The sequence below is a fragment of the Gadus morhua genome, chromosome 11, assembly GCF_902167405.1.
Source record: "Gadus morhua chromosome 11, gadMor3.0, whole genome shotgun sequence".
NCBI lineage: Eukaryota > Metazoa > Chordata > Actinopteri > Gadiformes > Gadidae > Gadus > Gadus morhua.
Window position 1 is genome coordinate 26716447 of NC_044058.1, and position 14496 is coordinate 26730942.

General features: G+C 50.5%; 1 protein-coding gene across 15 annotated transcripts in view; it reads right to left on the minus strand.

Moving 5' to 3' along the window:
- The window catches only part of kcnt1b (potassium sodium-activated channel subfamily T member 1b), a 67167-nt gene that overhangs the window by 9578 nt on the left and 43093 nt on the right, over window positions 1–14496 (minus strand). For 6 of the 15 annotated variants that reach the window (XM_030369708.1, XM_030369707.1, XM_030369715.1 and 3 more), the window contains exons 17-29: window positions 13114–13263; window positions 12234–12472; window positions 10771–10791; window positions 9534–9753; window positions 7649–7754; window positions 7069–7241; window positions 5738–5809; window positions 4746–4880; window positions 3805–3916; window positions 2811–2912; window positions 2287–2370; window positions 1384–1512; window positions 556–576 (exon numbers count right to left, since the gene is read on the minus strand). In XM_030369708.1, the coding sequence (XP_030225568.1) occupies window positions 556–576; window positions 1384–1512; window positions 2287–2370; window positions 2811–2912; window positions 3805–3916; window positions 4746–4880; window positions 5738–5809; window positions 7069–7241; window positions 7649–7754; window positions 9534–9753; window positions 10771–10791; window positions 12234–12472; window positions 13114–13263 (1564 nt within the window). The remainder of the gene's footprint in view (window positions 1–555; window positions 577–1383; window positions 1513–2286; window positions 2371–2810; window positions 2913–3804; window positions 3917–4745; window positions 4881–5737; window positions 5810–7068; window positions 7242–7648; window positions 7755–9533; window positions 9754–10770; window positions 10792–12233; window positions 12473–13113; window positions 13264–14496) is intronic. The other 9 variants (XM_030369713.1, XM_030369716.1, XM_030369722.1 and 6 more) reach the window with 5 other exon arrangements.

Consider the following 14496-nt stretch of genomic DNA (forward strand, 5'->3'; position numbering starts at 1 on the left):
TTATCGTTCATTTTAAAGACAACGATTATTCTAATCGTTGAAAAGATTGCTAAAAGATTTAACGATAAGTTCAGTTGACTGTTTAAAAGTCACTTGCAGGTTCATTGATGAAAAACTGAACCATAAAAAAGCCTTTCTTAGAATATCAAGAGGGCCGATTCTTTCATTTATTAAATGCTGTCAAATTATAATCTTCCAGTCAGTGATAATAGAATGACACTGCAAACAAACATTATCCATTTTACATTAATATGCAAAAGAAAGACAAAATAAACCATTCAACTCTTGGAATAGCAATTAATCACTAAATCATCGGGCTGAATCTGACAAACTGCAGTATGATGCTGTTTATTCACTTACAACACTGCTGTCGTCGCTAGTGTGACCGCAGTAGATCATGACAACAGAACGGTATACTGCCCCTGGCAGCCAGCCATGTTTGTGAAAGGGTACGCAGCTATAGGGTCAGAGTTGTGCTGGGTTACTCTTTCACTGCGCGACGCCCAGCAGGAGAAACGACAGCTGAAACATTAAAGTCACAACATGCCTTCTTACCTTCGGGAAGCGACCTCTGTTCTGTGAACAACAAGGGGGGACAAACAGACAAAGCAAACATACAAGAAGATAGGATGAAACATGCGGGCTATCGTCAGCAAAACCAGAACTTTTTCCTGAGGATAGCGTGTAAACGCATCAATTATTTGCAAACAGGGAGACAGGACGGTTTCCCCTTCACTGTTGTGTAAATAATGTTGTTCCGTTATACAGCACGGCCTGTATGAAACGGAACAGAGCGAGCCCCGGTTCTAACTGACCCTGGGTCAGGACCAAACCGTTTGATACACCAACAGGGTACCGGCCTGGCACCCAGCCAGGCAGAACTGAGGTCAGGCATGAATCAAATATCCAGAAGACGTGAGGTTCAGATGGGAGGGAGGAGGAACGCAAAGGAACCGAATGCTGAACCAAGAGCAGGGAGGAGAAAACGGAAGAAGACAGGTGGAGGAATATCGGAACATTCACAACAAAGAAACCGAGACAAAAGGAAAACATGAACAATGGGGAAAACATGAACGATGGTGAACACATGAAGACTGGTGAAACATGAACGCTGTTGAAAGCAGAAACACTGGTGAAACATGAACGATGGTGAACACATGAACACTGGTGAAACATGAACGATGGTGAACACATGAACACTGGTGAAACATGAACGCTGTTGAAAACATAAACACTGGTGAAACATGAACGATGGTGAACACATGAACACTGGTGAAAACATGAACGATAGTGAAGGGAGAGACCAGATGAAGGGCTGAACTCTGAAGTGAAGGGGGATGGCCGGCGGTGGGTGGGTGGGGGGGGGGGGGGTCTGGGTCTCACCTCGGAGGTGGAGAACATGTGTGACTCTGTGCGGTAGATCCCGATGGGGATCTCAGCGCTGGAGGAGCACAGCTTCTGGAACAGACGGCCGTAGGTCCGGATCCACAGGTCCTCCTCCGTCACCTTCATCTGATGGAGCAACCGGACCTTCGTCACACACCTTCATCATACACCTTCATCACCCACCTTCATCTGATGGAGCAACCGGACCTTCGTCACACACCTTCATCACACACCTTCATCTGATGGAGCAACCGGACCTTCATCAAACACCTTCATCACACACCTTCATCTGATGGAGCAACTGGACCTTCATCAAACACCTTCATCACACACCTTCATCACACACCTTCATCTGATGGAGCAACCGGACCTTCGTCACACACCTTCATCACACACCTTCATCAGACACCTTCATCTGATGGAGCAACTGGACCTTCATCACACACCTTCATCACAAACCGTCCTCTGAAGGAGCAACCAGAGCTCCGTCACACACTCACACTCTCCCTGAGGCAGTTCCAGCTCCATTCAAATCTAATTCAACATCAATCGTCATAACATTTCTATTACAATTACATCTCCATTGAAATCGAATTCAACATCAAATTTTACTTACATTTCTGTTTCAAATCTATCTCAATGCCATTTCAATTCGAATTCTATTGAGAGAGAACTCTAATCTAATTCAAATTTGATTCTGTTTCCTATTGGGAACTTCCTTTGCATGCACCATGCTTACGTTAAAAAACATATTGAAAGCATTATCAGAGTTTAAGCGTTACTCAATGAAATGGGCGGGCTCATCTGCTGGCTGCTCCAGGTCAGAACTACGAGCCAACATTCAGCACAGAGCAGCGCTACAGACGGAGGGGGGACCGGGTCCATGACTCTCCTACTCACCACACACAGGTACCCGGACCCAGGCGTGGTGTCCAGCCCCAGCAGCAGCCGGGCGATGGGGATCATGTAGTCCTTGACAAAAGACTGTGGAGGCCGTGAAGACATGGCGGTCAGTGTGCTGCACGAATAACCGGAACTTGAACTTGAAGCACTTTGAGCATTGCCCTGTCCGTCTAGACATGTTATAATAAGGACTCCTCTGAGTGTGATGCACAAGATGGAAGATAATCTTTACCTTTGGTACACTTGTACGTAGAATACCATCCGATATTAATCTGACTGACATGTTTATGATGTGCTACCTAACCTGCGACCCCAGGGGGAGGTCCCCTTCAGGGGGGGTACCTAGCAGGAGGGCCCCCTACAAAGGGGGTACCCAGGGACCCTAGCAGGACGCCCCCTACAGAGAGGGTCTCTAGGGTCCCCTACAGACAGGGGTCCCATAAAGAGAGGATGTTTGGGTCAGTAGGTCGGCCCCCTACAGAGAGGGGGTCTGTGGGGTCGGGAGGTCACTGCCCACCCACCTGGTACAGCAGGGTGTCCAGCATGCTGATGCTGAACACCCGCCCGGCGGCGAAGGGCAGGCGGAACATGAAGGCCAGGTTGGAGCCCTTATCACGCTCGATCTGCGGAGAGAGGAGACCCCGGTCAGAGGTGGCCGCAGCCCCGCACGGACAGGGAGGTGCGTGTGTGTTTGTGCCTGTGTGTGTGTGTGTGTTTGTGCCTGTGTGTGTGTGTTTTTGCCTGTGCGTGCGTTTGTGTATGTGTGTGAGGTGCGTGTGTGTTTAGGCCTGTGTGTGTGTGTGTGTTTGTGCCTGTGTGTGTGTGTTTTTGCCTGTGCGTGCGTTTGTGTATGTGTGTGTGTGTGTGTGTGCCTGTTTGCGAACACATGTGTGTGTGTGTGTGTGAGTGCCTGTGTGAGCGCACGTGTGTGTGTGTGTGTGTGTGTGTTTATTTGTTTTTGCCTTTGTGTGTGTTTTTGCTGTGTGTGTGTGTTTTTGCCTGTGTGTGCGTGTGTGTTTGTGCCTGTGTGCGCGCACGAGTGTGTGTGTGTGCGCGCACACGAGTGTGTGTGTGTGTGTGCATGTGTGTTTGTGCCTGTGTGTGTGTGTGTGGGGGGGGGTGCGTCTGTCTCTTTGCAACCACAAGAGAGAGCCCAAATATTATTCATCACGAAGGAAACTCAAGGTTTACAGTAGCTCACAGGAGATCGGATAAACTGGGGAGCCACTGTTTATCTGGTCTCCTTCTGTCTCTCTGGTCTCCTTCTGTTTATCTGGTCTCCTTCTGTCTCGCGATACCGTCAAAATTAACGTTATCGTGAAAATAGTCACCACATCCACACGAAAGATGCTGGATCTCTGTGTCCCTTTGACAGCAAATCACAGAGAGGGTCTTTAGGTCCTCCTAGCCCCCCTCCTCACTGCAGAGTAGAGAGGCCTCTAAGAGCAGGCCGATGTGCGACAGCGTCTCATTGTGTATTTCACCATAGCGCCTAACATCAACATTCCCTCGCACCTTCTCCAGCTTGGACAGAGCCAGCGAGTAGCAGTCCTTAGCCCGGAACTGCATGAAGCGCATGTTGGACGGGTGGGTGAGCTCTGTGATGATGCTGAGGCTGGGGAACAACCTGGGGAGGGAGAGAGAGAGAGAGGGAGAGGGAGAGAGGGAGGGAGAGAGAGAGAGAGAGAGAGAGAGAGAGAGAGAGAGAGAGAGAGAGAGAGAGAGAGAGAGAGAGAGAGAGAGAGAGAGAGAGAGAGAGAGAGAGGGGGGGGGAAGGGGAGAGAGAGAGGGGGGACGAGAGAGAGGGGGGAGGGGGGGCGAGAGGGGACGAGAGAGAGGGGGGAAGGGGGGCGAGAGGGGGCGAGAGGGGGCGAGAGAGAGAGAGAGAGAGAGAGAGAGAGAGAGAGAGAGAGAACCATTTAACCTTCAGAGCACCAAACAAGGCATTAATAACATCAACGTAATTCCCTTATCTCTAAGTCAGGCTGGGGTAAGTAATTTGGTTTCCCTACCAGTAATCGCATCTTGTAGAGCATGTTGAGCAGCAACCATAAAAGCGAATAGTGTGATAAATCTGAGCCCACAATATTCATTCACATAATAAACTGTGCGTATGTACATAAGAGGCAATATGCATTCAGATAACGACATCCAATCCACTCGTTGTCAAGTTCCTGAGCAGACGTGTAGTCTAATGTTAGCCTGGTGGTAGCCTGGTGGTAGCCTGGTGTTAGCCTGGTGTTAGCCTGGTGTTAGCCTGGTGTTAGCCAGGTCTTAGCCTGGTCTTAGCCTGGTCTTAGCCTGGTCTTAGCCTGGTGTTTCCCTGTGGTTTCCCTGGTGCTAGCCCAGTGCTAGCCCGCTGTGAGCCCGCTGTGAGCCCGCTGTGAGCCCGCTGTTAGCCCGCTGTTAGCCCGCTGTTAGCCCGCTGTTAGCCCTCTGTGAGCCTGGAGGATCACCTGAACATGGTCTGCACGTTGACGATGGTCTTTGCGTCGGCCATGTAGTCCTCCTCTGCGCTCATGGTGCTCTCCTTGTCCACCACCACCAGGTTGTCAGCGTAGATGATCCCACACTGGAGGAGGTTGTCCAGGCTGCCAGGGACACAAGCAGCAGTCAGCACACGACCAGGTACCATTCAGCCTCTCGCAAGCAGCAGTCAGCACACGACCAGGCACCATTCAGCCTCTCACAAGCAGCAGTCAGCACACAACCAGGCACCATTCAGCCCCTCACAAGCAGCAGTCAGCAAAGACCAGGCACCATTCAGCCTCTCACAAGCAGCAGTCAGCAAAGACCAGGCACCATTCAGCCTCTCACAAGCAGCAGTCAGCACACGACCATTCACCATTCAGCCTCTCACAAGCAGCAGTCAGGAGGACCACACACCCCTTCACCATTCAGCCTCTCACAACCATAACTACTTGATAAGGATAATAATCCTTCAGAACAAGGTTTTTTTAAAAGGCCCCGCACTAGTAGAAATAATAATGATAATAATAATAATAATATAATAATAATAATAATAATAATATAATAATAATAATTATTAGTTTTGTGTGTCTCAGTATTTAAATTTGATAAATGATAATTGTATTTGTATATAGCCGTGGTTTATAGATTTGAAGCGATGATATATTACTAATTTTTGGTGGATAGTACAGAGATATATTTTCTGTATTTTCGTTTTTTACCCTTCCTCTAATTTATTCTCTTTTTTAGGTCCTCTCTTGTTGAGAACGGTTGTTGCAGGGACATACACTATCCTCTGTGGTCTGGGATTAATCTTTGTATCTTTGCTGATAGTGTGGTGAAGGATGCTCTTCAAGGTCCACCCTGAACACTAGCTCTCCTCTGACGTATGTTAGGTTGAGGTTGGAGTCTCTGAGCTTCCACATTCTCTGAGCCTAATGAAGTTATTGATCAGCAGGTTAGTGTTGGTTCAACCTACTTATCGATGGTGCCCGCCATGAAGTACACCATTGGGAAGCAGCAGATGGCCTCCAGGAAGTGGTTATCTGGCCTGTTGGGAACACACCGGAAAGGGTTATAGGACCAACAGGAAGTGGTTATCTGGCCACTTTTCTGGTCAATAATGATAATACATCATGATAATTATAAAAATGCATCATGATAATAATTATGTTACATAATGATAATATTATGAAGTCATCATGATAATATTAATAACACATCATGATAATAATAGTAATGCATCATGATAATAATAATAATAATTATAATGTTGCTCTTAAGGCAACATCTCATAGGAATTAAGTGAAAAGTCCTTGTTATGAAACTGTTTCATAACACTATGAGATGCAGCTGTACTCAGGTGAAGGGAGGATTATGAACGGTTGCTATGGAAACAGAGAGCGAGAGAGAGAGAGAGAGAGAGAGAGAGAGAGAGAGAGAGAGAGAGAGAGAGAGAGAGAGAGAGAAAGACGGAAAGGGAGAGAGAAAGAGGGGGGGGGGTTGGGAGACAGAGACAGAGACAGAGCGAGAGCGAGAGCGAGAGCGAGAGCGAGAGCGAGAGCGAGAGAGAGAGAGAGAGAGAGAGAGAGAGAGAGAGAGAGAGGCATAGAGATAGAGAGAGAGTGTGCGCTAGAGTGACCCAGTAGGCTGTCTCTCAGTGTGGTATTCTGGGTTTCCTGTATTATTTATCTGATACCTTCCTGCAGAGTTTCTACACATTTATGAGGAGCAGGGAGCGGGTTGAGCTACTGGTCAATGCTCTCTGTTCTGGTTTCTCACACACACACACACACACACACACACACACACACACACACACACACACACACACACACACACACACACACACACACACACACACACACACACAGTTAGATGGACCCGACAGATAGACGGATAGACAAATAGACACAAACGCACACACACGCACACACAGGCACACACACACACAGGCAAACACACACACACACACACACACACACACACACACACACACACACACACACACACACACACACACACACACACACACACACACACACACACACACACACAGGCAAGGAGGAGGTTGGGTGGAGGAGGAGGAGGTCTCGTGGAGGAGGAGGTTGGGAGGAGGTTGAGATCGGGGGAGCAGGAGGTGTATGTTGGGTGGAGGAGCAGGTGGATGTTGGTGAGAGGAGGAGGTGTATGTTGGGAGGAGGAGGAGGTGTATGTTGGGTGGAGGAGGAGGTGTATGTTGGTTGAAGCAGCAGGTGGATGCCGGGTGGAGGAGGAGGAGGTGGATGCCGGATGGAGGAGCGGTCTTACGGGTAGTCCAGCAGTAGTACGATGGGGTTGAGCTCCTTGCGGGGGCGGTAGTACGCCCTCAGGGGGACGATGAAGTTGTACAGGCCGTTCCCCGCCGTCTCCGCCGACACGATGATCAGCTTGTTCTTGAAGCCGTAGGCCTTGGCGTCCTCGAAGCTACTGTGAGTACAGCCCTGGGGGACAGACAGGGAGGCAGACAGACAGGCAGACAGACAGACAGGCAGGGAGAAAGACAGACAGACAGACAGACAGGCAGACGGACAGAAAGGCAGGCAGACAGACAGACAGACAGACAGACAGACAGACAGACAGACAGACAAGAAAGAGAGGCAGACAGGCATGAATCATGTTGTATAGCATTACACAAGCCCTTTGGGTAAAAGAAAAAACCTTCGGAAAGTTATAATGAGTTCAAATAATCAGTTATAAATCATATAAATATAGAACAATTCAATGACCTGTTATTATGATGGACCATGCTGTAAGGTGTGATGCTGTGTGGTGTGATGCTGTGTGGTGTGTTGCTGTCAGGTGTGATGCTGTGTGGTGTGTTGCTGTGGGGTCTGCCCCCTGGTCTCACCCTGTCCAGACGCAGGCAGCAGAACGAGGCCTTCTGGGGCAGCAGGTGGCACAGGGTGGGGGAGCTCCCGATGTAAGGGGAGTTGGGGGGGTAGCCCTTCACAAAGCTAGATCAAAATACAAAAGAGACACCCGAAATTCACGAGTTAGGTGAATGCATGTATCTCCATTGTAGTAAATGCGTTCTAGCCGTAGTACACACTTGATAACGAACTATTTTGTTCAACCAACCACACTGCTGTCACCTTAAATGCACTTGAACATGAATATCACTTTTCCGCCACATGGTGGCACTGTTTGCTAACACGTTACAACGCCAAACTCACAGCGTTTCCTCTGATTTCCAGACCGCAAAATCTGCTCTCTCATCATCTCAGCAGTGCTGAGATAAACTAATACACAAAATGTAATGAGGTCAGAATTATGTACTTTATTATCCACACCCACATCACTAGATAGCCCTGACTCAATCCTGAGATAACATACTTAAGCCTTAAGGGGTCGGTTGAGCACGTTGGAATAAGGGAGAGACTGAGTTAAAAGCTGGGCGATGATAGCATCATGCAGCAGTGGTCCCACCCGCTGACTAAAGACGGACCACTAAAGTTTTATAAAGACCCTTCGCGGACCACCTAATACCCAAGTTGCGCAGTGAGTGTTGGGATGGCGGTTTCAAGTTAACACGACGGGCCACTTTGAACTGAAAGTCCTCGATTTTAAAAAACATGAAGCAACAATGTCGAATTGATCAAAATTAAAAAAGAAAATCCCACAGACCAGTTGCAGTGCCCTTACGGACCACTGACTGGGAGAGATAGGCCTACATGGGTATAAAACACCATGTAGACCGGTCTGTCCCAGTCTAGCCCAGTCTAGCCTCCTTGGTCACTATGCACCATGTAGACCGGTCTGTCCCAGTCCGACGCAGTCTAGCCTCCATGGTTATTGAACCGTAAAAAGGAATCAAAAAGAGCTTCAGCAGCTGCAGGGCTCCAGGCTGTCAGGCCAGTGATGGACGACTAAGGGCTGACATTAACCCTCCACCCTAAGGGTGCGCACTTAAGAAAGGTTGACCTTCCGTGGCGCTGACCTCTCGCCCAGGACCTCATTCATCACATGCCCACTGCATTAAAACATCAGGCACCGCATTAAAGAGCACTCAGACCCATCCATCCCCCGTCCCGTCACGTCCTCCCGGCCTCTCGCATCAGGACCAGCAGCCTCGGACAACGTCGCTATGACGACAGCGGCGCTCTCTAAATGGAACGCGATGTCCCGGAACAACCTCCCCCAGAATAATCGGGCGTTCGCAGGATGACGGTGCTAGCCTGCGGGGCGGTGTGGTGTGGTGCTCCGCTGGAGTTCTCCCTCAGATCTTTTCTGTTTTACCAGCCGCTAGCCAACAGTGCTTATAGCCCAGACACAGCCACGATGGGGATGGTGGTGTCGCATCGCAGCTAATTGCCGCAGATCAATTCCCACACTGAGCTTCGTTCCCGGTTGGACGCCCATAACGATAATGGTGACTGGAGGAAAAAACAGCAACACGTGTCGAGCTAATGCAAGATTTTGCTTCTGCCACTGGGTGCTGCGGACCGTAGACGAAATGGATGTTAATATCTCTCTCTCTCTCTCATACTCTCTCTCTCTCACATATTCTCTCTCTCTCTCTCGTTCGTTCGCGCTCTCTCTCTCTCTCTCTCTCTCTCTCTCTCTCTCTCTCTCTCTCTCTCTCTCTCTCTCTCTCTCTCTCTCTCTCTCTCTCTCTCTCTCTCTCTCTCTCTCTCTCTCTCTCTCTCTCTCTCTCTCTCTCTCTCTATTTAAATATGGGTGAATAAGCCCCTCCTCCTTCCCCCCCTATCCGTGGCCTGCCATTGGCTACTCACTCCGAGCCCACGGAGCCCTCCTCGTCTGATTGGTTGGTCTCGTCCTCCAGCTGGTCGCTGAGCATGTCGCAGGGCAGGATGGCGGAGGAGTCTGCGATCTCCAGCACGGGGGCTATGCTGGGCCGTCGGCTGCCCCCCCCACCACCGTTCTCCGTGGGGGGCGCCAGCTTGCTGGTGTCTTCGGGGGGGTCAGGGTTCTGCAGATCGATGGCCACTGTTCCTGGAACCATGAGGTTGTGATGTCAATGTTGTTTATGTACCGCTATCATTGAGATTCAGGAGGAAGTCCTCTCCCGCCTCTCCGTCGGCCTTACCGTCGCTCACCTCGTGAAACCTTCTAACCTAACCCTTCCAGGTCATTCCCTTCTCTGCTGCACTGAGTTATATATGGTTATAGTTGTTGTCTGTGTGTGTTTAGATATGTGTCGTCTTCCTCTGTTGTGTTACGTAGTCTTTGATGCAGGGCGGCATTTGGCTGAAACCGGAAGGTTGCTACTCCTAGCTCTAGTGTCGAGGTTTCCCTGAGCAAGTTCACCTCACCCTGACTGCTCCTGACGAGCTTGCTGTCGCCCTGCGTGGTTGACACCGCCGTCGGTGTGTGAAGGTGTGCATGAACGGGTGAATGTTAGGCAGTATTGTTAAGCGCTTTGAGCGGCCACTGGTTAGAAAAGTGCTACATGAATGCAGTTCATTTACCTCGTCGAACTGTCTTCCTCCCAGGTCATTCCCTACCGCACTGTTCTATATATAGTTATGTTTGTTGTGCCTGTGTTGAGTTTTGTGTTGTCTTGCTCTGTTGTGTTAGGTTGTCTGTGAAGTACCGGGGAAACGAACAACCCACCCTTTTTGTCCGTGTGGTTGTTTCGAATTTAATTTAATTTGTTTTTTTTGTGTGCCCACTATGTTGATCAACGAAAACACGCTGAGTGTTAAAGGGCAGATTGCTTTTATGTACGGTCTTCTGCGGTTTGCTGTTTTATGGTGTGTTTGGGGAGACGTATTGTTCCTCCGGGGTGATCGATGCGGTCGGTTCGAGGGGCAGAGCAGGAATCGCCTGGCTGGGATCAATGAAGTGGTCACATTGTCCGTCGCAATTTGAATAATCAATGACATTACATTTGAGATATCAAGCAGCAGGCACGATGCCATGAAAGAGCTGAAACGGTTTACATGTGGAACATTAATCACTGGACATACGTAACAGACATCATGCACGAAGCACCTCGTCACAACTCACCATAAGCGGTCGCCTGATCAACTTTCACACGGCAAAGAAATTCACAACACAACGATGTCAGCCAGCCAAGGAAAGACAAAGCACGAGAAAGACAAAGCGTGAGACACATGAAGCATGTTAGTGACAGAGCGTGAGCAACACAGAGAAGGCCTCTCTCTGTCTGTGTCGGCCTGCAGAAGCACATGTACAACAGCCCAACAGCCACAAAACAAGATCTGCTAGTGCTCACACTGAGCTTGAACGAGCTGTGCAGATATTTGATGAAGGTCAACAAAGACATACAGATTGTCTCTGTTCACCCATCGTTCTCTAAACACCTCTCTGTACCTCTCTCTCTCTATCACTCTCTCCATCCCTCTCTATCACTCTCTCCATCCCTCTCTATCACTCTCTCCATCCCTCTCTATCACTCTCTCCATCCCTCTCTCTCGCTCTCTCCATCCCTCTCTATCACTCTCTCCATCCCTCTCTATCACTCTCTCCAACCCTCTCTATCACTCTCTCCATCCCTCTCTATCACTCTCTCCATCCCTCTCTATCACTCTCTCCATCCCTCTCTATCACTCTCTCCATCCCTCTCTATCACTCTCTCCATCCCTCTCCATCACTCTCTCCATCCCTCTCCATCACTCTCTCCATCCCTCTCTATCACTCTCTCCATCCCTCTCTATCACTCTCTCCATCCCTCTCTATCACTCTCTCCATCCCTCTCTATCACTCTCTCCATCCCTCTCTATCACTCTCTCCATCCCTCTCTATCACTCTCTCCATCCCTCTCTATCACTCTCTCCATCCCTCTCTATCACTCTCTCCATCCCTCTCTATCACTCTCTCCATCCCTCTCTATCACTCTCTCCATCCCTCTCTATCAATCTCTCCATCCCTCTCTATCACTCTCTCCAACCCTCTCTATCACTCTCTCCAACCCTCTCTCAGCCTCCTCCTCGCTCTCCCTTCCCTCTCTCTCCCTCCCCCATCAATCTCTCCTTCTCCCCTCTGTCCCCCTTCTCTCAACCTCCCCTCTCTCCCCCTTCCCTCCCTCCCCTCTCTCCCCCTCCCATTTCTCTCTCCCCCTCCATCACCCCTCTCTCCCTCTCCCTTCACTCTCAGCCTCCCCTCTCTTCCCCCCCCTAACACTCCCCCTCACCTCACCCCTCACCCTCCTTCCCTCTCTTCCCTAAATCCCCCCCTCTCTCCACCCTCCTCTCTCACTCCCCCCTCAATCCCTCCCCTCTCTCCCCCCTCCCCCCTCTTCCTCTCTCTCTCTCCCCTGCCTCTCTCCCCCCTCATCCTCCCACTCTCCCTCTCTCTCTCTCTCCCCCCTCCCCCCCCTCTCCCTCTCTCTCCCGCCTCTCTCCCACCCTCTCCCTCACTCTCTCTCCCCCCTCCCCCCCTCTCCCTCTCTCCCTCTCCCTCTCTCCCTCCCTCTCCCTCCTTCTCTCTCTCTCCCCCGCCTCTCTCACCCATGCTTGCGATGATGCTGTGCACGGGCAGCCCCCGGGAGGGCGCGTCGTACAGGCCGGAGACGGACATGCCCTTGCTGTGCTTCTCCTCCTCCTTGAAGGTGACGTTCGAGTTCTCCTCCTTGGTGATGTTGATGTAGTAGCAGGTGTCGGCGGCCGCCATGATGTGGCGTGGGCCCGGGTTCAGCAGGATGCTCTTGTTGTCCTCGCGCTTCACGCCGATCAGGCACACGCCGCACCTGCGGGGCGGACCATCCGGGCGGGGGGGGTGACTAGCGGAGGTGATGACTATGATCCTCCCCCCCCTGCTTACTTATAATGAAACCCTCCATCAGAGCAGCGAAGCAGAAGGTCCTTCTCAAGACGAACCCCCAGAAAAACACTTAGAATAAGAATGTGATTTAAGATGTATGACACGCTCAGTGTCCTCTATGTATCGGCGGCATTCTGCTTGGCGAGGCTACACGCTATACTGTGTGTGTTGGCACGGTGTGGATTTGAAGGACAGCAGCGAATGAATAACCTTAATTCTCCCATGGCTACCCCGCACTCGGTTCATTCTGCTGATTCGGTGGATAAATAACACTGAGGGAATCTCTTCGATACGTCGGAAACAATGCATTAGAATTCAACACACGCACGGACGTACACAACACATAAACAGACACACACAAACGCACACACTCATGCGTACATAAAAAGACAAACACACCCACAAACGCACACACACACACACACACACACACACGCAGACGCGCACGTGCACACGTGCACACACAAACACACACACATGCACACGAACACCCACCCACACACACACACACGCAAAACATACACACACACACACACCCCCCCCCCCTCTCACGGGGGTACTACTGACTTCTTGTGGGCGTGGAAGGCTGCGTAGGTGAAGCTCTTCCCGTCGTATTCTCCGAAGAACTTGCTGTCGGCCAGGTTGATGTGGTAGACCTCGTTGCCCGAGCAACGGCCGTAGGTCCTCTGCCACTGCTCCGGGGACATCTGTCCCTCCCTGCGACCCAGACAGCGTCATTCGGTCAAAACACAAAACTTTATCGACAAAGCACAAGGTCACAAAGCACTCCATAGGTGTGGAACCATACCTAAATCTATGCTGCGCCATAACACACACACACACGCACACACGCACACGCACACACACACACACACACACGCACACGCACAAACACACACGCAAATGCACACAATCACATGCTGGCAGGCACACACTCACACCAGCTCACATGCACGCAGACAAAGTGGCGCAGGGTTGCCGAGAATACTCGTGGGCTTCCCCACGAGTATTGTCTCCAACGGACCTCGCACCCGGGTCCTCGCCTCCTTCCACCAGCGCTAGCGTTAGCGTTAGCGGCTGAGCTAACACTGGACTGTTTGGAGAGGAGGTCAATGCCTGCCGTCCAGTCAGTCGTGTTGCCATTCTAGCTTTATGAATGTTTCTACTCTCTTGCGTGCAGCCAGAGCTCAGGCACACCGTTGCACACACACAGTGTCATTTGAGGGCACAGACAAGTCGAAATGAGGACACTAGACCAATCACATGCCCACACGCCTGATGGCGTAAGAAGAACCAAAACAATGACAAAGCAGAGAAAGCTAAATCTGGGTGTGCCGTAGGATAAAAAAAGCTGATTTAAAAGAGGTTATTCCGAGGGTGCCAGACTGATTGTCTCTGTGCGTGTGTTCTCTGAACCCCTACGGACAGACCGATGTGCTCTTAACAAGCAGCCAGCCGTCTTCTCCACAGCTGGTGCCCTCCGGCTGTTCCTGGCCAGCTGAGGAGGCGAGGTGTTGGGTGTGTTGAGTTAAGGCGTCGCGTTTGGCGCTGGGTCAACGAGATTACCGCTTCCAATCCCTTTTCCCCAGTAAAGTTTAATTTCTTCCTCAACACCGGAGGTAAAAAACTCAACTTGATTTGCAGCTCGGTGGCTCTCAGCTCTGACAGGTTGAGTGACAGGCGAGACAGACCCATTCAATAACCTCTGCTAGGGGGACTTTCATCCAACTATATGTCTCTCTCTCTCTCTTTCTCCCTTTTTCCCTTCCTCTCTCTCTTTCTCTCCCAGTCAGTCTCTCTCTCTCTCTCACTCTCTCTCTTTATCACTCTCTTTCTGCCTCTCCCTCGGTTTTTCCATCCCTCGCCCACTCTTGATCTCTCCCTCTCTCTCTCTCTCTCTCTCTCTCTCTCTCTCTCTCTCTCTCTCTCTCTCTCTCTCTCTCTCTCTCT